The sequence below is a fragment of the Somniosus microcephalus genome, chromosome 8 (assembly GCF_052327205.1).
Source record: "Somniosus microcephalus isolate GS21.2 chromosome 8, FLI_Smic_1.0, whole genome shotgun sequence".
Classification (NCBI taxonomy): domain Eukaryota; kingdom Metazoa; phylum Chordata; class Chondrichthyes; order Squaliformes; family Somniosidae; genus Somniosus; species Somniosus microcephalus.
Window position 1 is genome coordinate 92,906,263 of NC_140994.1, and position 23,647 is coordinate 92,929,909.

At 48.8% G+C, this 23,647-nt stretch overlaps 1 protein-coding gene across 1 annotated transcript in view; it reads right to left on the bottom strand.

Moving 5' to 3' along the window:
• The window catches only part of herc4 (HECT and RLD domain containing E3 ubiquitin protein ligase 4), a 189,553-nt gene that overhangs the window by 121,710 nt on the left and 44,196 nt on the right, over positions 1 to 23,647 (bottom strand). The window contains exons 7-10 of the mRNA XM_085996146.1: positions 15,048 to 15,178; positions 13,787 to 13,947; positions 13,081 to 13,157; positions 649 to 773 (exon numbers count right to left, since the gene is read on the bottom strand). Of these exons, the coding sequence (XP_085852272.1) occupies positions 649 to 773; positions 13,081 to 13,157; positions 13,787 to 13,947; positions 15,048 to 15,178 (494 nt within the window). The remainder of the gene's footprint in view (positions 1 to 648; positions 774 to 13,080; positions 13,158 to 13,786; positions 13,948 to 15,047; positions 15,179 to 23,647) is intronic.

Sequence of the window (23,647 nt, forward strand, 5' to 3'; positions counted from 1 at the left end):
TATGCTGTAAGTTTCTATGATTCTGTAAGTACCTAGATGCCTGCACATTTCATAAGGGTCACAGCAAATCTGTCAGGAAGGAGAGATACAACTCCTTAAACAATGAACAACAGGTTTCTGTCCAGAGAGCGCTGGAATTTCCCTCGATTCCACGTGTAAATTTTGGAAAAAGCACAAAGCCAAAAACTAAAAATGGAAGAAATGAAGTGGCTTAAAATCTCAAAAAAAGATATAAATTAGAAAGACTTTGGTTACAACCATAGATACTCCAGTGCTCCCAATTACCAGTTCGCTTCATTTCAAATATAAGTCTACTAATTTCATAATAAATTTGGGCGAACGCTCTGATAAGTTAACATATTTATCTGTGAAATGAATCCTACATTCAAAGTGCATTAGATCATAACGATCTGTACCATATCAATGTGCCATTCTAATACTGACTTTCATTCCTAGTCATTACTACAAAAAAATTACACTTATAATTCACAGAACATCTGGTAAAGAATAGAGAAAAAATGGATTACATAGTGCACAAGCTCCAAGAGCGTTGCTCAAAGTCCTCCCACTCATACAACTCAAATTGCATAGTCCTGCCAAGGATTTGGGAAATGGCTGCTGTGACCAATAGAGCTACCAATTACTTACTTAGTTGTCTCTAAAGGAATCCTTCCAGGAGGATAACTGAACCACTTCTGGATGACCGCATCATTTAATGTGAGTATGTGTTTTGACGGATTAGGAAATCTGAAGTCATCTGGTGTTGTGGAATTCTTGAAAGGAAAAGCAAAATATTCAGTAGAAAAAAAATACTTGGACAAGGTACCGCAGAAACAGCTCTGCAAAAATTTGATGTAGCTGCTGCTACAAAAACTCTGCAGCTCCAACTGGTGGAATTAGCATTTAAACAAACAGAATTTTTAGCACTGGTGAACACCATTCTTACCAGTGCTAAATTTAGCTGAGGGGATGATTTTATATAGTTTTATTTTTCTGCTTTCTTCCCATCCTATATTCATTATGTAACTTTGCAGTATCTTTTTCAATGGTATAATCGATTTAGCATCAATCATCTGACAAAGCATTCCAATAATTCAGAGTAAGTTTCTAATTTCCACCTTTTATGTACTAGTGGTTATCAAGATTCTGTCCCCCTCAACTTGGAATTACCAACCAATAGAAATAATGGCTGTGATTTCACTGACCGAGGCGGGTCCGGTGCGGCCGGGGTCGGTGTCGCGGTCCCAGCCTGCTGTCTACTGCAGCCCGCGCTCTCCAAATTATTTTATGTTGATTGGGCTCGTTAAGCCCGCTCTGTGAGGTGCCCGGACAATTAAAAGGAAGCGGGTCTGATGACATCATTTGATGACGCGTCATCAGCCGATTTCCTGAAAGGGTCCATGGCCACATTGATTTTGACAGTTCTGTGTCAGTATTCTACAGCACTGAGGTGCTGCAAACACTGACAAGCACTGCACAAAGGTGCATGGCTGCACCCAGGCTCTCCCATGATTCCCTCCATATGCTTATGCAGGGATGTTGTCAGGAGGACCAGGCTGCAGTGGCACAAGCCTTTCAATGTCCCATTAGATCACGAAATGTTACTGCCAAGCCACACTCAATCTCATCCTGCTGTGCCACTCATCACATCCACATCACTCTGCCTTCCCTACCCTACTCCTGCACATCTTTACCCACACAAACTTACCTTGCGCCTCCACCCATCCCTATCTACATTATATATAACTTCCCCATTTCACCAGCCACGCCTCACACTCATCCTCAACACACAAGGGTAGGCACTTGGGTGGTTCAGCCAATGTTCATGTGAAGTTTCTAGTAATGTGCTGTCAAACATTGAAACGTTTATTTTCAGCACTTTGCATTCTTGGACAGATTTGTATGCACCTTTGGAAGTGGCTTAGTGAGTTGTAGTGAATGGTGAGACATAAGGGTTACCCCACCCCCCACCCCCGTAATGGTGACGAGTGTGAAAGGAATGGCTTAGGTACTGTAAGGATGCTTTATGCTGTTGGTGTGGGGTGGGGTGGTGCCAACCTGGCGCATCATTTGGCATTCAGGGTGTACAGCGTCAAGTGAAGTAAATCTGGCCATGGTGACGCCATCCCTGGCAGCAAAGTGGTTGGGTACTGATGCCCTGGGCAGCATCAGTTGATTGAGGAGAAGGCTGGTGTTGGGGCTGATCTTGGTGGGATTCGGAGGACCAAGGCGAGATATTTTCAAGGGCAACGAAGCTAATGGAATAGATGGCAGGTGAGGTTGAGATGTCAGAAGCGATCAATCAATGGTGAGAGGGGTTGTTCCAATGAGGTGGCACTGGATAGAGAGTTGGCTCCAAATACTTGCAAGCTGCAGAAAGCTCAATATGTCTTCCAAATGCAGTAACCAAGTTTCTGAGCTTTGAAAATGAATAGCTGTAACATGGGATATTTCATACAACTTTGGCAGCTGTCAGGTCCTGAGATAATTCAATGCTGAATCCACTCAACATACTGAGCTGGCGTGTAACCCGTGGGGGAGCACGTAAAATTGAAATGTAGGAATAAAGTAACAGTTAATTGGATGTTAGCAACCCATTTAATGATGTGAATTGCCTCCCCCGCCGCTTGATGTCGGGTTTGTTCAGCGCCGATAGACCCGCGTGGAGGTGGGTTGACAGCGGGTTCCCTTCCCGCTGTCAATCTTTGCTATTTTGACAGCGGACCTGCCTCCGAAACCACCCTCTGAGCGCCGACAAAATTCAGCCCAATGTGTTTACCATTTCCTTTTTATCAAATCCCCCCCAGTTTGTTCTTGTAATTCAGATCTCTCACCCCTGGTAAATCTGTATTGCACTTTTTCCAGGGATTATTAAATCCTTCCTATAGTGATGTACTCAAAGCTGCAGACACTGTTTTAAGATGTTGCTCTCGTTTTCTTGGAACAACGCAGAAACATTAGGTAAACCCAAAGCCACTGAGACAAATATGCAAATGTCCCCCTTGAAGGAATACATTCGTAAAACAAAACAAGTGGCTCAATCAACTAAAAATGTGCGAGAGGATTATATCATAGTTTTATTCTTGTTCACAAGACAGACAATGCCCTGCAGTGCCCACTGGTCACGAAAAGCTTCCATCAAATCTGTTGGCAACACATAGGCCCCGATTTTCCCCCAGCCATCGGGCGGGTTTTCAGGCGGGCGGGGGCTGAAAATCACAGAAACAGGGGGTCGCGACCCCCCCACCCGATTCCCCGCCTCACCCGACTTTCGCCCCCGTGTTTCAGCGCGACCCGAATCAGTCCCACCCGCAGCAGGCGGGAATGGTCGGCGGGAGCCTAATGATCAATTATTGGCATGTTTAATCCTATTTTCAGGGTCCCTTGCAACTTTCAGCCTTTCCCCATGTAAAACACGCCTGGTGGGAACACCACTGATGAAACCTGGCGTGAACAAAGTTGGCTTGCTTGCTTTCAGCTGCAGGTCAATCAGGACTGAAGAGATTTAAACAGACAGCATTTGCAGGCTGCAGGACCTTGTTGCTGAAGGCTTGGGCAACTTGTTGAAGGCTTAGGCACAGCTGTGGAAGGTTGGAGCCTCACACACTTCTCCAGTGAGAGCTCCTGGGAAGCCCCTCTCACCACCCTAACTCAGCACCTCCTCAACAGAGGCATCTGCCAGAAGCATGGGAGGCCTTTTGTTCCTTCCCTTCCTGGCATTAGAGGATCTCCAACAGCAGAGGAGGCTGGAGCAACTCCAGCAACAGCAGCACCAGCAACAACAGCAGCACCAACAGGAGCGGCAGGCTGCGGCTCAGCCACCTGAGGCAGCACAGGCCAGGGCATGGAAGGCCGTCGGCGCAGGAGATAACCCCCAAACAGGGTCTACAGACACAGGGTCAGCTACCTCAACATGACTGAGCAGCAGTGCCATAGGCGGCTCCGACTTTCGCGAGAGGTTGTGACTGACATCTGCGCAATGCTGCAGCAAGACCTGGAGCCCAGAGCACCAGATCCACACTCCTTACCAGTGGCCATCAAAGTCACCACCGCACTCAACTTTTATGCCTCAGGCTCCTTCCAGGGATCAGCAGCAGACATCAGCAGCATCTCCCAGGCGGCCGCACACACTTGCATCAAACAGGTAACCGATGCCCTCTTTGCCCTCGCGCACAATCACATCCATTTCACCAGGGATCGCGCAAGTGTGAGGGCGTGAGCGTTTGGATTAGCTCAGCTGGCAGACTTTCCAAGGGTGCAGGGCGTCATTGACTGCACACGTGGCCCTTAGGGCACCCCACCGCAATCCAGGAGTTTTTGTCAACCGCAAGGGCTTCCACTCCCTTAACGTTCAGCTGGTGTGTGACCACAAGAAGGTGATTTTGCATGTTTGTGCCAAGTACCCTGGCAGCTGCCATGACTCCTTCATACTGCGCCAGTCTACTGTGCCTCCGCTATTCAGTCCGCCAAACGAACTTCAAGGATGGCTACTTGGAGACAAGGGATATCCCCTGCGCTCTTGGCTAATGACGCCGTTGAGGAGACCAGCCAGCGAAGCTGAGGAGCGCGACAACTCCAGCCACATTACCACCAGATGCATTATCGAGCAAACCATAGGATTGCTTAAGATGCGCTTTAAATGCCTCGATAGATCAGGTGGAGCCCTACAGTACTCATCAGCCAGGGTCTCCAAAATCGTCATGGTATGCTGTGTGCTTTACAACATGGCACAGCGTCGTGGCTTGCCGATTCCGCAGGCCCAAGAGGCTCCTCACAGAGCCGCCTCAGATGAGGATGATGCTGAGGAGGAGGACGGAAACGAGCATCCTGCAGAGGCCCGCCAACCAGCGGCACCAGTGCGTGAGAACATTGCTGGGCGGAATGCAAGGAACGTACTCATCCTGGGCAGATTTGCGTAGCCTGGTACATCAAACACTGCAGCCTCACTGCTTCTTAACTGACCATGGACAGTGGCCCATGCCTGCACATTCCTACCTATTTGACCAGCTTGCTGACATCTGCAAGTTATCCTAAGGCCTATATGTGATATCCCCATTTGCCAAATGACAGACGCCATAACTGCAGCAGTTGCCACCAGATTTTTTATGTACAGGAGAATGATGGCATTAAAACTATTTACAAGACTTTTCAACCAAGTGACTACCCTTGTGATTAGCGGTGCTTTATTTTTCTCTTACGCGTGCTCCTACGTAGTGGTACCCCTGTGGCTTCAGCAGATGTGGAGGCCCTTTGCTCACTTTCCTGCTGCGCCTGTCTCGACACCTTTGGCGGGCGTCCTCTGGGTGGCGAGCCTGTGAGGGCTCACCAGCAGTCTGCTGCTCCTGCGGCTGTGCAGGGCTTGAGACTCCCATCTCACTGGGGTGTGGACTCCGGCGGGGCTCCGACCGAGGGCTCTGAAGTGGCATGGAAGTGTGAGCGCGTGGAGAGGAGCCCCCACTTCCTTGAGGTGTGCCAACAACCTCCCTCTCATGGGTCAGCTCCCCCTCAGCGCCTGCAAGTGGCTGGAGAGCACCTTGCTGCACATCAGGGGGGCCATGGGAACCCGTATCTGCAATGGCAGTCCTACTCAGAAGGACTTCCATGAAGGTCTGGTTTCAGTGCTCAATAGATGCCCATCGCTCCTCAAGAGATGCCATTCTATTCAGAGCACTCGCCATGTTTGATACCCTGGCGACTAAGCTCCTCCATGGCCGCAGCCCTCCTCTCCTCGGCTGCAGCCCTCCTCTCGGCTGCAGCCCTCCTCTCCTCGGCTGCAGCCAGCCTTACCACGGAGGTTGCCAACCTTTCCATGGTGATGCTTTCATGCGCCTATGACTCCAATAAGGCTCTGCTCATGCTCGCCATGGACTCCTCCATTCGCTCCACACTCGCAGCGACCCTGGAGACAAAACCTGCCAGAGACTCCTGCATCTGTGCATGGAGATCCATCACCTCCTCTCTTGTGGATGGACCCAGAGGCATAGGGTCGACATGCAGCTGAGCTGAGCTGACAGAGGCCTGCGCCCTCCGACGAGGACTCTCCACTGCTGTCCCTGTCTCCACATTCTGCTGATGCTCACTTGTGAGCTGTGATACACCAGGTGACAACACTACTCGATGTCCCGAAGGTCCCACCGAGGTGTGAGTGTCTGCGCTGGTGCTGGGTATGCTTACTTCTGCTGATGCTGCACCCTCAGAGGCTGGAGCTTCCTCTGAGGAGTTTGGCTGCAAAGCCTCTTCCTCCTTGGCAGTGGTGACGGGGGCTCCGGATGGTCCTGTGGGGGAGTAAAGGAAAGAGTTAGAGATGTGATGCCAAGGCGACTTGCACATTGGATTTGGCAGATGCTCATAAGTCCAAATGATGTGGCTTCAGAATCATATCAACAACTCATGCTATGTCAATGAGAGAGATGGGGAACTATTCTGTCACCAGCTTGCGGGCTTGCTCCTGTCTCTCCTGCCCCAGCAGCCACAGGCATGTCAGCCCCAGCAATCTCGATCGCAGCTTCCTCCCAGGGGCTCAGGTGGGCGAATGAGGGTGGTCCTCCTCCAGTCCTCGCACGCTCACGTCTATTGTGAGCTCTCTTTTCCTGCAATGAGGGAGACAAGTGGAGTTTGAGTGAGAGTGCAGGAGTGAGTGTAGAGATTGCATAGCATAGATACTTTGGAGACAAAGTTGTTGTGAGGCTGCAAGACCAAGGGCCCTCCCTGTGTGTTGTCAGTTGCGTTCCAAGCATCAGAGTGAGAGGCAGTGTAAGGGCTGCATGGTGGAATAGTTATGTGAATGTGAGCATAGAGAGATAGGGAATGGGTAAGGGTGCATGGATGTGACTGTGAAGTGGGATGTGGAGGAAGAGATTGCTGAAGCTGAGTGCTGTTGGGGAAAGGCAATGGGGATCAGGTTGAGGGCGATGGAAACTTCGTACTTACTTTCCTTGTGCGGTGAAGGTCATGGAAGCGCTTCCTGCACTGCATCCAGATCCGACGGGTGACTCCCAGAGTTGACCTCTGCAGCCACCTCCATCCAGGCAGCCCTGGACTCTTTGGGAGGCCTCTTCCTCCCTGAGCGAGGGTAGAGGACCTCCCTGTGGGCCCTTACCCCATCCACCAATGTCTGCAGTGACGTCTTGTCGAATTTGGCGGCAGCTCAGCCTTTGCCGCTGGCAGCAGCTGGTGCAGGCTCCTCTGCCATTCTGCAAGACTGGTTGCGAAGCCTGCAGAGGTTGAGAAGCTTGCTGGACACTTTAAAAGCACCACGAATGATGACATCATACTGTGGGGCTTTCTGACTGGAAATGGACAATTAGCAAGGGTGCCCACACGTTGGAACTTAATTGGCCACTTGAGGGAAAATTACGTGCAGCTGGCTGACCCATTTTTTTTTCGGGTCGCAACCCGACATTCGGGAAACCCGAAAAATTCCCACACAATCGGGAAAATCGTGGCCATAATCTTAGGCCATGGTAACCCAGGCACATACTGGGGTTCAGAAAAGTAGTAAGTACTCACAGCACCCCTCTCAGGTGATCATACGTATCCTGGACCTGTGAATGGTATTTCTGCCAGGCCCAGGTGCATAACTATAACCATCATTTTGTAGAGTTCTCATGACCTCTTACTTTGCGTTATATCTTGCTTGATATAAATACCACTTATCTACCACTTTCTTAGCTTATTATGGCGTCTTGTAGTTTCTTCCATGCTTCCTGGAAGTCTGCTATTGGTGGTATTGATTTAATTTAAATTAATTAAAGGGTAAGTCATGGCAGCACAGCTCGGCCCCGTAGCATGTTCCTCCTGCACTATGTGGGAAATCAGGGACTCCTGTGTCCCTGACGACCATGTGTGCGGGAAGGGTATCCAGCTGCAGCTACTGGCAGACCGCATTGCGGCGCTGGAGCTGCGAAGGGATACATACTGGAGCATTCGCGATGCTGAGGACGTCGTGGATATCACGTTTAATCAGTTGGTCACACCGCAGGTAAAGGCTGCACAGGCAGGAAGGGAATGGGTGACCGCCAGGCAGAGTAGCAGGCGCAGGCAGGTAGTGCAGGGGTCCCCTGTGTCCATCCCCATCTCAAACAGATATATCGCTTTGGATATTGTTGGGGAGGATGGCTTATCGGGGGAAGGCAGCAGCAACCAACTTCCTGGCACCTTGGGTGATTCTGCTGCACGGGACGGGAAGAGAAAAGAGCGGGAGAGCTATAGTGATAGTTGTAAGGGGAATAGACAGGCGTTTCTGCGGCCGCAAACGAGACTCCAGGTTGTTATGTTGCCTCCCTGGTGCAAGGGTCAAGGATGTCTCAGAGCGGCTGCAGGGCATTCTAGATGGGGAGGGTGAACAGCGAGTTGTCGTGGTGCATATAGGTAAAAAACGGGATGAGGTCCTAAAAGCTGAATATAGGGAGTTAGGAGGTAAATTAAAAAATAGGACCTCAAAGGTAGTAATCTCAGGATTTCTACCAGTGCCACGTGCTAGTCAGAGTAGAAATAGAAGGATATTTCAGATGAATATGTGGCTAGAAGAATGGTGTATAAGGGGGAGGGATTTAAATTCCTGGGACATTGGAACCGGTTCTGGGGGAGGTGGGAACCAGTACAAACTGGACGGTTTGCACCTGGGCAGGACCGGGACCGATGTCCTAGGGGGAGTGTTTGCTAGTGCTGTTGGGGAGGGTTTAAACTAAAATGGCAGGGGGTTGGGAACCTGTGCAGGGAGACAGAGGAAAGGGAAGCAAGGACAGAAGCAAAAGACAGGAAGGAGAAAAGCAAAAGTGGAAGTCAGAGAATCAAGGGTGTAAGTCAAACATGGCCGCAGTAAACAATAATTCTAAAAGGTCTAAGAGTGTTAAAAAAACAAGCCTGAAGGCTTTGTGTTTTAATGCGAGGAACATTCGTAATAAGGTGGATGAATTAGCTGCGCAAATAGATGTAAACGGATATGATATAATTGGGATTACGGAGACATGGCTCCAGGGTGACCAAGGCTGGGAATTCAACATCCAGGGGTATTCAATATTCAGGAAGGACAGGCAAAAAGGAAAAGGCAGTGGGGTAGCATTGCTGGTTAAAGAGATTAACACAATAGTAAGGAAGGATATTAGCTCTGATGATGTGGAATCTGTATGGGTAGAGCTGAGAAATACTAACGGGCAGAAAATGTTAGTGGGAGTTGTATACAGACCCCCAAACAGTAATGCTGAGGTTGGGGATGGCATTAAACGGGAAATTAGAGATGCGTGCAATAAGGGTACAGCAGTCATCATGGGTGACTTTAATCTACATATAGATTGGGCTAACCAAATTAGTAACAATACTGTGGAAGAGGAATTCCTAGAGTGTATACGGGATGGTTTCCTGGACCAATATGTCGAGGAACCAACTGGAGATCAGGCCATCTTAGACTGGGTATTATGTAATGAGAAGAGATTCATTAGCAATCTTGTTGTGCGAGGCCCCTTGGGGAGGAGCGATCATAATATGATAGAATTCTTCATTAAGATGGAGAGTGAAGTAGTTGACTCCGAGACTTGGGTACTGAATTTAAATAAAGGAAACTATGATGGTATGAGGCACGAGTTGGCTAGGAAGGATTGGGGAATGTTACTTAAAGGGTTGACGGTGAATAGGCAATGGCAAACATTTAAAGATCGCATGGATGAACTACAGAATTTGTTCATCCCTGTTTGGCATGAAAATAATACAAGAAAGGTGACTCAACATTGGCTAACAAGGGAAATTAGGGATAGCATAAGATCCAAGGAGAGGACATATAAATTGGCCAGAAAAAGCAGCAAACCTAAGGATTGGGAGCAGTTTAGGATTCAGCAAAGGAGGACAAAGGGTTTAGGTTTAAATAAGAGGGGGGAAAATAAGAGTATGAGAGTAAGCTTGCAGTGAATCTAAAAACTGACTGTAAAAGCTTCTATAGATATGTGAAGAGAAAAAGATTGGTAAAGTCAAGCATAGGTCCCTTGCAGTCAGAATCAGGGGAATTTATAATGGGGAACAAAGACATGGCAGACCAATTAAATACATACTTTCTGTCTTCACAAAGGAGGACACAAATAAACTCTGAGATGTCGTGGAACATAGGGTCTAATGAGAGGGAGGAACTGAATGAAATCAGTATTTGTAGGGAAATGGTGTTAGGGAAATTGACAGGATTGAAGGCCGATAAATCCCCAGGGCCCGATAATCTACATCCTAGGGTACTTAAGGAAGTGGCCCTAGAAATAGTATATGCATTGCTGGTCATCTTCTAAAATTCTATAGACTCTGGAACAGTTCCCATGGATTGGAGGGTAGCTAATGTAACCCCACTATTTAAAAAAGGTGGTAAAGAAAAAACGGGGAATTATAGACCGGTAAGCCTGACATTGGTATTGGGGAAAATGCTAGAGTCCATTATAAAAGATGTAATAGCAGAGCACTTGGAAAACAGTGACAGGATCGGACAAAGTCCACATGGATTTACAAAAGGTAAATCATGCTCGACTAATCTACTGGAATTTTTTGAGGATGTAAGTGGTAGAATAGATAAGGGAGAACCAGTGGATGTGGACTTTCAGAAGGCTTTCGATAAGGTCCCGCATAAGAGACTAGCATGCAAAGTTAAAGCACTTGGGATTGGGGGTAAGGTACTGACTTGGATAGAGAACTGGTTGGCAGACAGGAAGCAAAGAGTTGGAATAAAAGGGTCTTTTTCCGAGTGGCAGGCAGTGACTAGTGGGGTACCGCAGGGATCGGTGCTAGGACCCCAGCTATTCACAATATATATTAATGATCTAGACGAGGGAACTAGATGTAATATCTCCAAGTTTGCAGACGACACAAAGCTGGGTGGGCGTGTGTGCTGTGAGGAGGATGCCGAGAAACTCCAGTACCATTTGGACAGGTTGGGCGATTGGGCAGATGCAGTATAATGTGGATAAATGCGAGGTTATCCACTTTGGTGGCAGAAACAGGAAGGCAGATTATTATCTGAACGGCAATAGATTGGGAAAAGGGGAAGTGCAGTGAGACCTGGGTGTCCTTGTGCACCAGTCGCTGAAGGTACGCATGCAGGTGCAGCAGGCGGTTAAGAAGGCAAATGGTATGCTGGCCTTCATAGCAAGATGTCTTGCTGCAGTTGTACAGGGCCTTGGTGAGACCACACCTTGAGTATTGTGTGCAATTTTGGTCACCTTATCTGACGAAGGATGTTCTTGCCATGGAGGGAGTGCAGCGAAGATTCACCAGACTGATACCTGGGATGGCAGGAATGATGTATGAAGAGAGATTGGATTGATTAGGCTTATATTCGCTAGAGTTTAGAAGAATGAGAGGGGATCTCATTGAAACTTATAAAATTCTAACAGGACTAGACAGACTAGATGCAGGAAGGATGTTCCCAATAGCAGGGGAGTCCAGAACCAGAGGTTACAGTCTAAGGATAAGGGGTAAGCCATTTAGGACATAGATGAGGAGGAATTTCTTCACCCAGAGAGTGGTGAACCTGTGGAATTCTCTACCACAGAAGACAGTTGAGGCCAATTCATTAAATATATTCAAGGAGGAGTTAGATATATTTCTTAAGGCTAAGGGGATCAAGGGATATGGGGAGAAAGCAGGGACAGGGTACTGAATTTGGATGATCAGCCATGATCGCATTGAATGGTGGAGCAGGCTCGAGGGGCCGAATGGCCTACTCCTGCTCCTATCTTCTATGTTTCTATGATTCTCTCAGTTTGGTATCAGCAAACATTAATATATTGGCCCAGAACTTGGTGTTGGAGGCTTGCCGCGCGTGCAAGCCCCTGATGTGCACTTACCCGGCGTGCCGATATCTAAAACCTGGCCCGCAGTGGATTTCCTGTCAGTGGCCCGGTTCTGATGTCGGCGCGCTGTGCAAACCTGACCCAGCGGCGTAGTTAGTGCGATGTGCCGGCTGGGATCAGGTGAGCACTGTTCAGCCAATCAGGGGAGGGGAAACTTCATTCATAAGTTTGAGAGTAAGAACTGTCAAACTCATGAAAAGTACGGCACCCCAAAACACTACTTAAACTTTAAATAAAATTTTAAAAAACATCCCAATAATTAAATTAACTATGAATAACTTTAAAAAAACTATTTTAAACAATTAATCAAATTTTGGAAAACAATAATTTTAATAAATCGGGTCTAAAACTACACTTACCTTACTGTAAAGTCCTTAAAAACAATAAAGCTGTGGAAAAAATGTAATAATTTTAAGTTAAAGACCACTTACCTTCAAGAATGAAGTCCTTGCTTCTCCTTTTTACATTCGTAAAAAGGAGGCCCTTACACACGCGCAAACCTGTCAAAAAACAGGAATTCCATTGCACACGCGCTGCCTGTCAATCCGTACGCGTTCCGCCTCTTAACCCCTTGGGTCAGAGGACAGGAAATGCCGGTTTTCCCCGCATGCGCTGTGCATGCTGAAAACCGGCAATTCCTCCGGGCCCACGCGTGAGTACCCCGTCCGTACTCACGCGTTGGGACCCGAATTTCTGGCCCATAATTTAGTTGTCTGTGGCATTGCACATGAGGAGTCAAGACCAAGTATAACCTTCAGATGAAGTGGGGAAAGGGGGAATAATTGAAACAGTGCATGTGTTTGTATATATGTATGCACACACAGACAGACTCATTCCGTCCTCATTTTGCAGTCATATATTCTGACATTTTTATCTAATATTTTTATTTTATATCATATCCCTCTGTGGCTGCCCCCAATCCACTTCTGCACGCTTAGCACATAATGGAGTACGAAGAAAAAATGTGCACTTCCAGCCCATTATTTTCTGCAGATTAATTTTAAGAAATAGAAAATTTATTCTGCAATTCTGTGAAACAGGAATGGAAGGACAGGTACTGCTGAGAATGGGGAAAGCAGTGGGGGCGTATTGGTCACAGTTGCCGCTGGCTACACCCCATTATGCAAAATATAACTTATTCAGCTTCCCTGCAGAGAAGAGGATAGGAAAACAACTCTTGTAATGAACTTCAAAAATGGATGCTGATCACAGAATTTCATTTTAAGAAATGCTTCCAATATTAAATGTTTAGCTTTACCTGGAGATTTGAATAATGTACAAAACTTTGGTCACCTCCAGAGAAAATTCTTTTTATACAAAAATTGTTTCCGGCATCTGCAATAATGAAAAAAAGTGGATAAAGTTACCAGAATGTAACATTTTCTATAAAATCTGGTTTAAGTCAATTGTAATTACATCCTCTAAATGGAAGGGAGTAGCTTATTCAGGAGCACAGCAAATCACAGAACAGATTTACCATTATTTAAATCATTTACAATCTTTTGGTCAAACTCTGAAGTTCTACAAATATTTTAACGATAAAACAATTTAATCATATGTCTGAACAGAGCTATATTCCTGCGTAACAAGCACAACTGGATCTAAAAAGTTCTGTTGGGTGAACATGATAGAAATACTTTCCAGCAGTGGAAATATTAATATATAAATTGCTTAAAAAGTTTCAAAGTTTAAAACGTTTCTACATTTACACCTAGCTTGGAGTTGGTCTGCTGCAGCTATTGAGAAAGTGGATATTAACTGAAAGTCGATTACATTGGAATCAGAGGTAAGTAAAATAAATTTGGGCATAATTATAATAACTGAGAATACAGACTACAATTAAGATGAACTGGGATGGGCGATTCAAAATTGAGGCAGAAATAAAGAGTCACATTTACAAGAATTGCACATAGGAGACTTTAGAAGAAGCTTTTATATAAAAGTGTACCTATACTGACACTTACTGAGAACTGGAGAATATGGTCCATCATGAGGAACCCATGCTCCTCTCACTGTGCAGGGGCTTTTTCTGTTACTTGTAGACCCAGTTCCTAATTGACCATTTCCTCCAAGACCAAATGAATACATCTTTCCAGATGATATAACAAATGCTAGCGTGTGCTGCCTTTTTTAAGAGAAAATTTTAAAAAGTCAATTCCTTTTTATTTACAGACCACACAATGTAAAACTATAGATCCTTATCAGAGCCACTGATTTACAAGAACTGAATCGGTCAAATTTCACTTGTGTTATGCAGAACTCCAGGATTTTTACCAGTTTTCTGAGCATTAAACTTTATATTGTAAGTACATTTAAAAAAAAAACACAAATGTTCATTTCTAAAGCACACTATATTGTAATGCACCTTAAACAGTGAAATTCCACAAGAGATATGGGGGTTAATTTTCACCATCACTGCCTGGGCAGTTATCTGGCTGAGCGGATTGCCCACCCTTTGTAGAACCTACCTGATTTTCATCCCACAATGGGTATCAGGAGGGTTCTACAACGGTCAGGTAATCCCTCAATTAGATTACCGCCCAGACGGTGAAGGTGAAGAACATTCTCACGGCAGCTAGTAGTTCCATCCCCTCATAATAGGCACAAAGCACAATTTAAGAAATGAAAGTTAGAATACTCAAGTAAACTAAAATGGGGAGGTAGGCAGAATAATTTTATAAATGAATAGCTAAACAGACTCAGAAAACCTTCACCATGAATTATAGTAAGCGGCTGCAGTTGAAGAGCTAGCTCTAGCACGATGGTCCAAACATGCTATGATTCTATCATAACTGTGAGCTGCAAGTTAGCTGTACACATGACTGCAGGCACAAAATATGGCAAGTAGGAAAAACTTGGTTTTGGAGAGACATCTGGGGAATTCCAGCACAAAACTGAAAATGAAGGCCTGTCCAGCACATCTGCAATTCCATCCATTTTTCTGCTGAAAACCAGAAACTAGTCTTGCTTGAGAACATTTTTAACTGTTGTTTTTATGGCCAGACAGGAAAAAACCTGACAGACCAAGAAACAAGAGTGTGGGAGCAAGGTCAAAAAAAGTTAAGCATTACTGTACTGAATGATACAATGTAAAAGCATCTGTAAGTACCATAAAACTTGTAATGTTCCAGCATGTAAACAGAATTCAAATTAAAATGTTAAACATGTTAACAAAACCAAATGAAAGCTCTATACATTTTGCCTTAACAAAAACAGGATACCAACCTTCCACAAGCAATCTGTGTAATTACATATCCCATCAATTCAAAGACTTTTCTTGGATTTATTTCATGGTTTGTGCTGTTATGCCCCAATTGGCCATAGCCTCCAGCGCCAAATGTAAATACTCCACCTTCCTGGAAAAAAATTAATGTTTGAATTACAACTCTATTTAGGTAGCAGTAAATCAACCACATCATAACAAATAGCAGCAGGAGTAGGCCATACGGCTTCTCAAGCCTGCTCCACCATTCAATAGATCATGGCTGACCTTCTACCTCAACTCCACTTTCCCGTCCTATCCCTCGATTGCCTTAGTCCCCAAAAATCTATTGATCTCAGTCTTGAATATACTCAACGACTGAGCACCCACAGCCCTCTAGGGTAGAGAATGCCAAAGATTCACAACCCTGAGTGAAGAGCGTCAATAAACTGGAACGTACGAACAAGAGTAGGTCATTTAGCCCTTCAACGAGATCATGGCTACACTGTGACTTTTTTAAAAATTCGTTTATGGGATGTGGGCGTCACTGGCAAGGCCAGCATTTATTGCCCATCCCTAATTGCCCTTGAGAAGGAGGTGGTGAGCCACCTTCTTGAATCGCTGCAGTCCGTGTGGTGAAGGTACGCCCACAGTGCTGTTAGGTAGGGAGTTCCAGGATTTTGACCCAGCGACGATGAAGGATCAGCGATATATTTCCAAGTCTGGCTGGTGTGCGACTTGGAGGGGGACTTGGAGGTGGTGGTGTTCCCATGCGCCTGCTGCCCTTGTCCTTCAGTTGGAAGAGGTCGCGGGTTTGGGAGGTGCTGCCGAAGAAGCCTTGGTGAGTTGCTGCAGTGCATCTTGTAAATGGTACACACTGCAGCCACGCTATGCCGGTGGTGGAGGGAGTGAATGTTTAAGGTGGTAGATGGGGTGCCAACCTTTGCCCCATATCCCTTAATACCTTTGGTTAACAGAAATCGATCAATCTCAGATTTAAAATTAACAATTGACCCAGCATCAACTGCCATTTGAGGAAGAGAGTTCCAAACTTCTACCACCCTTTGCTGTAGAAGTGCTACCTAACTTCGCGCCTGAAAGGACTGGTCTAATTTTTAGGCTATGTCCACGATTCCCCAACCAGCAGAAATAGTTTCTCTCTATCTACCCTTACAGTTCCACTTAATACAGGAAACTTTGTGATATCCGGCACTGACGGGACCGGCGTGTTGCCGATCTATCAAAACTGCCGGACATACAAAGTTAATGTTGAAGCATACGGAGGTTTTCATCTCCGTATGTGACAACAAACACTGTTGCTTAGCAACAGCCTCTAAAGAGTCCGCTGCAGCTGCAAGCGTCTGTAGCTGAAGCTGTTGCTATAGCTACAGACCTTGCAGTGGCTGACTGGGGGAAAAAAAAGAACGAGATCTAAAATAACTTACAGAAAACGGCTCCTGATTTTTGCCGTTAGATCAAGTATTCCGGACATACAACCTCCGGATAAACCAAAGTTTCCTGTAGTTGAAAACTTTGATCAAATTACCCCTTAACCTTCTAAATTCCAGGGAATACAACCCTAGCTTGTGTAATCTCTCCTTGTAATTTAACCCTTCCCTCCAAGGCCAATATATCCTTCCTAAGGTGTGGTGCCCAGAATTGAACACAGTGCTCCAGGTGTGGTCTAATCAGGGCTTTGTATAGCTGTAGCATAACTTCTAACCCTTTGTATTCTCTTCCTCTAGATATAAAGGCCAACATTCCATTAGCTTTTTTGATTATTTTTTGTACCCGTCCATGACATTTTAATGATCTATGTACATGGATCCCCCAAGTCTCTTTGGACCTCACAGCTTTTCACAATTTAGAAAGTACTCTAATCTATCCTTTTTAGGTCCAAAGTGGATGACCTCACAATTGCAGATATTGAAATCCATTTGCCACAGTTTTGCCCATTCACTTAATCTATTAATATCTCTTTGTAATTTTATGCTTCCATCTACACTGCTTACAATGTCACCTATCTTTGTGTCATTGGCAAATTTGGATATATGGCTCTCTATTCGGTCACCCGAGTCGTTAATAAAAACTGGGGAATGAGGGTGAAGACTGTTAGTGACCTGGAGAAGAAATTTCTCCTCATCTCAGTCCTAAATGGCCAACTTTATTAAAAATTTGCCATTGGACTACTGGCACTTCTGTAACCAGGCACATAAAAGGCTAACAGGCCAACTGGCAAGAGTGAGGGATGCGGGGCCCAAAATGCTATAAATATTATCGTGCAGAACAACGCAAAGTATCCTTAGCCTGTCGGGTTGCAAGGAAAGCTCGGAGCTTTGCTCAGTTCATTTACAATTTGAATCCGTTTTGGTTCAGTTTTATTTCACAAACAACAGTTTCAAATGTCTACTTACTGCCATATTGATTTTACTGCCTTCCAGAATTTCAAACCAAGGTCTTGCTGTGCATCCAAAGCTTTACATATTACCCCCCACCAAAAAAAGAGCTGTCACCACAGCTTTAGCATCAAATAGAAAGGTCACCTGCAGAATCAGTTACATTGGCCTGTTTCTGTGCTATAGGCTCTTTCAGCCCAGTCTACGCCAGTGTTTATGGTCCACATGAGCCTGATCCCACCTTTCATCTAACCCGATCAACATATCCTTCTATTCCTTTTTCCCCTCGTGCTTATCTAGCTTCCGCTTAAATGCATCTATGCTATTTGCCTGAACTATTCTTTATGGTAGCAAGTTCCACATTCTTACCACTCTCTAGGTAAAGAAGTTTCTCCTGAATTCCCTATTGGATTTATTGGTGACTATTTTATATTTATGGCCCCTAGTTTTGATTTACCCCACAAGTGGATACATCTTCTCTATCTACCTTATCAAACCCATTCATAAACTTAAAGGCCTAGAAATTCAGTTGTTTGCGCCAGCCGCTAGCGCCTTAGGAGGAGAAGTGGGGTGCTAAGCAGCTAGCGCCTGGGTGCAATGCGATCTGCGCCTCTTGCGAACTTCAGTTAAGATTTAGCGGCGGCGCAAAACCTTTGCGCGCGCTCAGATCCTGACGTCATTTCATGGTGCAACGCCCTTTGTGCACCCCAAACCGGAAATTCAGTGGTGCCGGCCTATTGTGCGCCTGGCACCCCTAGCGACTGGTAGAGGGGAACGGTTCCCAGTCGCTGCGGGGCGCGCTAATTAAAGGGGACTCCTCCTGCAGTATAAATGGTAGCCATTTTGCACCACTCCTTCTTTGTGAGAGACGGATCTTTGGAGAGAGACAAAGGTAGAGAGCTTTCTGGTTTGGCTCAACACTCGCACAGGTACTTGTGGCTTCAGGCCACAGCTTTGCACTTGTCTTTAACTTCAGTGTCATAGCATTGATTGGAAACATATAATGGGGGCTGCAATGGGTGGAAACGTTGGGCTTCTCCATTGCATTCAAAGGGCTCAGAGACGCCATGAGAGAGTGCCAGTCATGGCCAGACAGAGAAGGGGCAACAGGCGTCGGCAAAGGAGGCACCCAGGGTATACCGCCAGCAGTTCTCATATCTGAACATGTCTGAGGAGCAGTGTGTTCGGAGGCTGCGATTCAGAAGGGCGGTGGTCACTGAGATCTGCCACCTGCTTCGCGGAGATCTGCAGCCACAGCTGAGGAGCAGGACGTCTCTGTCGGTGGCAGTGAAGGCGACGGTGGCTCTCAACTTCTATGCCACTGGCTCCTTCCAATCCGCTACTGGGGACATTTCCAACATCTCCCAGTTTGCGGTACATTGCTGCATCCGCCAGGTGACCAATGCCCTTTTCAGAAGGAGACGTCAGTTCATCTCCTTCCCCATGACCGTTGACAAGTAGCAACAGCGTGCAATGGGCTTTGCAGCATTAGCAGGCTTCCCCATGGTGCAGGGCGCCATTGACTGCACGCATGTGGCTTTGCGGGCACCTCTAGAGAATGCCGAGGATTACCGCAACCGGAAGGGCTACCATTCGCTCAACGTGCAGTTGGTGTGTGACCACAGGCAGCTCATCCTAGCTGTCAATGCCCGCTTTCCAGGCTGCAGCCACGCATCCTGCGCCAGACTTCTGTGGCAGACATGTTCGAGGCCCAGCCTCACCCACAAGGATGGCTTCTCGGGGACAAAGGCTATCCTTTGTGCACCTGGCTGATGACCCCGCTCCGTGCGCCCAGCACCCCTGCTGAAGAGCGATACAATGACAGCCATCAAGCAACCAGGAACATCATTGAGCAAACAATCGGCGTGCTGAAGCAACGGTTCCGCTGTCTGGATCGTTCCGGGGGAGCCCTACAGTACTCGCCTGAGCGAGTCTCCCATTTCGTGTTGTGTGCTGCATGCTGCACAACCTGGCTATCCGCAGGACTCAGCCATTGCCAGCAGACATTGGAGGACCACCAGAGGAGGAGGAGGAGGAGGAGGACCAGCACAGGAGGGAGGCAGAAAGTGCAAGGGCCGCCCGTCGGCAGCTTATTGCAAGTCGGTTCTAGGCCCCCTCTCAGGGAATGGCTTGTGCCAATGGCAGAAGATGAATGTAGCCGCTCCACAAGCCCTCAGCCGAGCAGGGCAACCAGGACTTCCAAAAGAAAGCATGGACAGTGCGATTTAAGAATTTTTTTTACTATGATACCTCTGTGCCCTTCCCACATGACAAACTAATGGAGAGAAACCCCCCCCAAAAACACAAATACACCAGTCTCGGCCTTTAAATATGAAACAAATATACCAGTCTCGGCTTTTATAAGTGAAACAAAACATTTGGCCACACCTTCTACTTTTTCCCCTGCGAGGGTGATCTGCATCGCTTCCGTGACTGGCCCCTACCCGCCCTGCAGCTCCTCCTCAATGGGACCCCAGTGGCTGCAGCAAGGCTGGGGGAAGGCTGTTGAGGGTCAGATGGTGAGACGGCAGATGCCCTTGGGGGGTCGGCCTGGACCAGCTCTGGGCCTGGAGGGGCCGGCTGCTGACTGCTCCAACTCTGCTTGGGCGGCAGCAGTCTGTCCAACAGCTGGTGGCAGCTGCAATGGAGGAGTGACAGTGTTGGCTGCAAGAATGCTGCCAACCTGACAGATCACAGGCACTCCCTGGTCGGCTGATACATTGGCACGCGCACGGGCCAGCACTGCAGCATGCGCAGCAATCTGCTGAGGCACAGACTGCTGGGCTGCTGCGGCACAGCGAGTGCCCCGGCGATGCCTGGCCGATCCAGCGAGTGTGGCAGCAGTTAGTGCCCGTGTGGCCCTGGTCTGTGTCTGCATGACAGCAGCCAGTGAATGCACGGCACGACTGAGCACTTGGCTAGAAGCCGCCTGTGAAGCAGCGAAGTCCTGCTGACTCCTAGCCTGTGCTGCCGCGATGTCCTGCAGACTCCTGGCCTGTGCGGCACTGAATTGTTGCACACTCCTGGCTTGTGCTGCCCCGAATTCCTGCACACTCCTTGCCAGTGACTCTATGGAGTCAGGCATCCTTGCCACTGCAGCCATGAGCTCAGTGTGCCTGTGCTCAGCCTGGGCGCCCATTTCCGCTAGGAGCCGCACCTCCTCTGTGCTCACCGTAGCAGGACTGGAGGCCGCACTCGCCCTTCGGGGAGAAGGCCGCCGAGCTTCCCCACCCCTCCCACGTTGCTGCAGCCCGCTGGTCCCCGGAGCTTCACTATCCTCCGACCCTTCCCCCCTGCTCCCCTCCAGGGAAGACGTGTCACCATCATGGCCATGAGCTGCCTCGGCTGAGGGTGTCCCTGATGGTCTGGCTTCCTCTTCCTCCTCCTCTATGTCTGACTCGGACACAGTGCCAGCTTGAGGGGCCGCCTCCTCACCTGGCGAGTCACCATCTGAAAGTAGGGAGGCACAAGAGTTGCTTTAGAGTGAGGACAGGGCAGCAGCGAGGGAGGCATGAGTGCTGCTGTGCACTGCATTGGTTCGATAGTGGCAAAGGATGCTGGTGTGAAGCGCAAGTGGAAAGGGAGAGGTCAAAAAGGTGATGACCTTACCATTGGTGCCCAGAACAGGGTCAGCATCTCCAGTGGCGACGGGGCCACTCAGCCGGCCTGCCATGATCCACTCCACTCGCTGCTCGAGGTCGCTCAGCTGTTTCAGGTCAGGACAGCCTCCCCCGGTCTGTCGCTGCTGTCTTCTGTTATGCGCCAGCTTGGCCTGCAAGAGAAAGGACCGCCGCTAAGTACAGTGTCAAGCCCTGATCTTGCCCGCACTGCCACCCATGGTCGATTAGCCCTGACAGTGTCAAGCCCTGATCTTGCCCTGATTGACGGCAGACACTCTGGCGCCGGTCAGCTCTTAAAGGGGGAGGGTCGATTTGTTTGCCTGCCACGCCCTGCACACTGCAGCCCTCAACCTAGGCCTGGCCACTTCAGCTTCACCTGCACAACGCCCAGGGCAATGGAGAAGGCCAGGGAGAGAGCGCAGCGCTTCAGCGACGGTGACCTGAGGCTGCTGGTTGGCGGAGTGGAGCGCAGGCGCCACGTTCTGTTCCCAGACGGTGGCAAGAGGCCGCTGCCCAGCGCCTACCAGAAAGCCTGGAGGGAGGTCTCCAACAGGGTCTCTTCCAACAGCGTGGTTGCCAGGACTCCTGTGCAATGCCGGAAGAAGTTCAACGACCTCACTCGGGTTGTCAGGGTGAGTGCCCTTTCCAGTGTCCTCCTCATCCCTGCATGTGCACCTCACTTTATGGGCAAAGGGACCTGAAAGCTCTAATGGCCAGTCCTCATCCAGCAGCTATGGGACTAGCATGCAAATCACTTGCACATTCAGCACTTTACACACTGTACAAGCTATTCGACCATGGGAGGCATTGCAGACAAGATCAGGGCTTCACACTGTACAAGCTATTCGACCATGGGAGGCAGTGCAGACAAGATCAGGGCTTCACACTGTACTTAGAGGCCGTCCTCTCTCTTGCAGGCCAAGGTGGCGCACAATCGGCGCAACCGAACGGAGACCGGGGGAGGCCGCCCTGACCTCAAAGAGCTCTCCGACCTCGACCAGCGTGTGGAGCGCATTATGGCAGGCCGGCTGATTGGCCCCGTCGCCAGTGGAGATGCCGACCCTGTTCTGGGCACCAATGGTAAGGGCATCACCTTTTTGACCTCTCTCGTTCCACTTGCGCCTCAGATCAGCATCCTTTGCCACTGTCCGACCAATGCAGTGAATGGCAGCACTCATGCCTCCCTCGCTGCCGCCCTGTCCTCACTCTAAAGCTGCTCTTGTGCCTTCCTGCTTTCAGATGGTGAATCGCCAGGTGAGGAGGCGGGCCCTCAAGCTGCCACTGTCAGCCCTTCGGAAGACGAGGAGGAGGAAGAGGAAGCCGGCCCATCAGTGCCACCCTCAGCCGCGCCAGCCCATGGCGATGTAGGGGACACGTCTCCCCTGGAGGGGAGCCGGGGGGGGGGGGGGGGAAGGGTCGGAGGAGAGTGAAGCTCCGGGGCCCAGCGGCCTGCAGCAACGCGGGAGGGGTGGGGAAGCTCGGCGGACTTCTCCCCAGAGGGTGAGTGCGGCCTCCAGTCCTGCGACGGTCAGCGCAGAGGAGGTGCGCCTCCTAGAGGAAATGGCCGTCCAGGCTGAGCGCAGGCACACTGAGCTCATGGCTGCAGTGGCAAGGATGCCTGACTCCATAGAGTCTCTGTCAAGGAGTGTGCAGCAATTCAGTGCAGCACAGGCCAGGAGTCTGGAACAATTCAGTGCAGCACAGGCCAGGAGTCTGCAGGACTTCGCGGCAGCACAGTCGGCTTCTAGCCAAGTGCTCAGTCGTGCCGTCCATTCACTGGCTGGTGTCATGCGGACACAGACCAGGGCCACACGGGCACTAACTGCTGCCACCCTCGCTGGATCAGCCAGGCATCGCCAGGGCACTCGCCGCGCAGCAGCAGCCCAGCAGTCTGTTCTTCAGCTGTTTGCTGCGCATGCTGCAGTGCTGGCCAGTGCGAGTGCCAATGTCTCAGGCGACCAGCGAGCACCTGCAATCTGCAAGGTTGCCACCATTCCCGCAGCCGACACTGCCACTCCGCCATTGCAGCTGCCACGAGCTGCTGGACAGACTGCTGCCGCCCAGCCAGAGTTGGAGCAGTCAGCAGCCGGCCACTCCAAGGCCAGAGCTGGTGCAGGCCGACCCCCAAGGGCATCTGCCATCTCGCCATCTGCCCCTCAGCAGCCTTCCCCCAGCCTTGCTGCAGCCACTGGGCTCCCATTGAGGAGCAGCAGCAGGGCGGGCAGGGGCCAGGCAAGGATGCGCAAGGCATCGCCCTCGCAGGGCAAAAAGTAGAGGTATGCACAAATGCCTGGTGCTTGTTGTAAGGCCGAGACTGGTGCAGTTGTTTTTGTGTAAGGCTGAGACTGGTGTCTTTCTTTCTTTTTGTAAGGCCGAGACTGGTAGTTTTGTGTTTTTGGAGGGGGCTTCTCCACATGAGCATGTAATGTGGGAAGGGCAGAGGTTTTCAATAAATTATTGTTGTTAAATTGCAGTGTGCATGGTTTTTTGGTTAAGTCCTGGCTGCCCTGCTCGGCTGAGGGCTTGTGGAGCGGCTACATTCATCTGCTGACATTGGCACAAGCCATTCCCTGAGAGGGGGCCTAAAACCAACGTTCAATAAGCCGG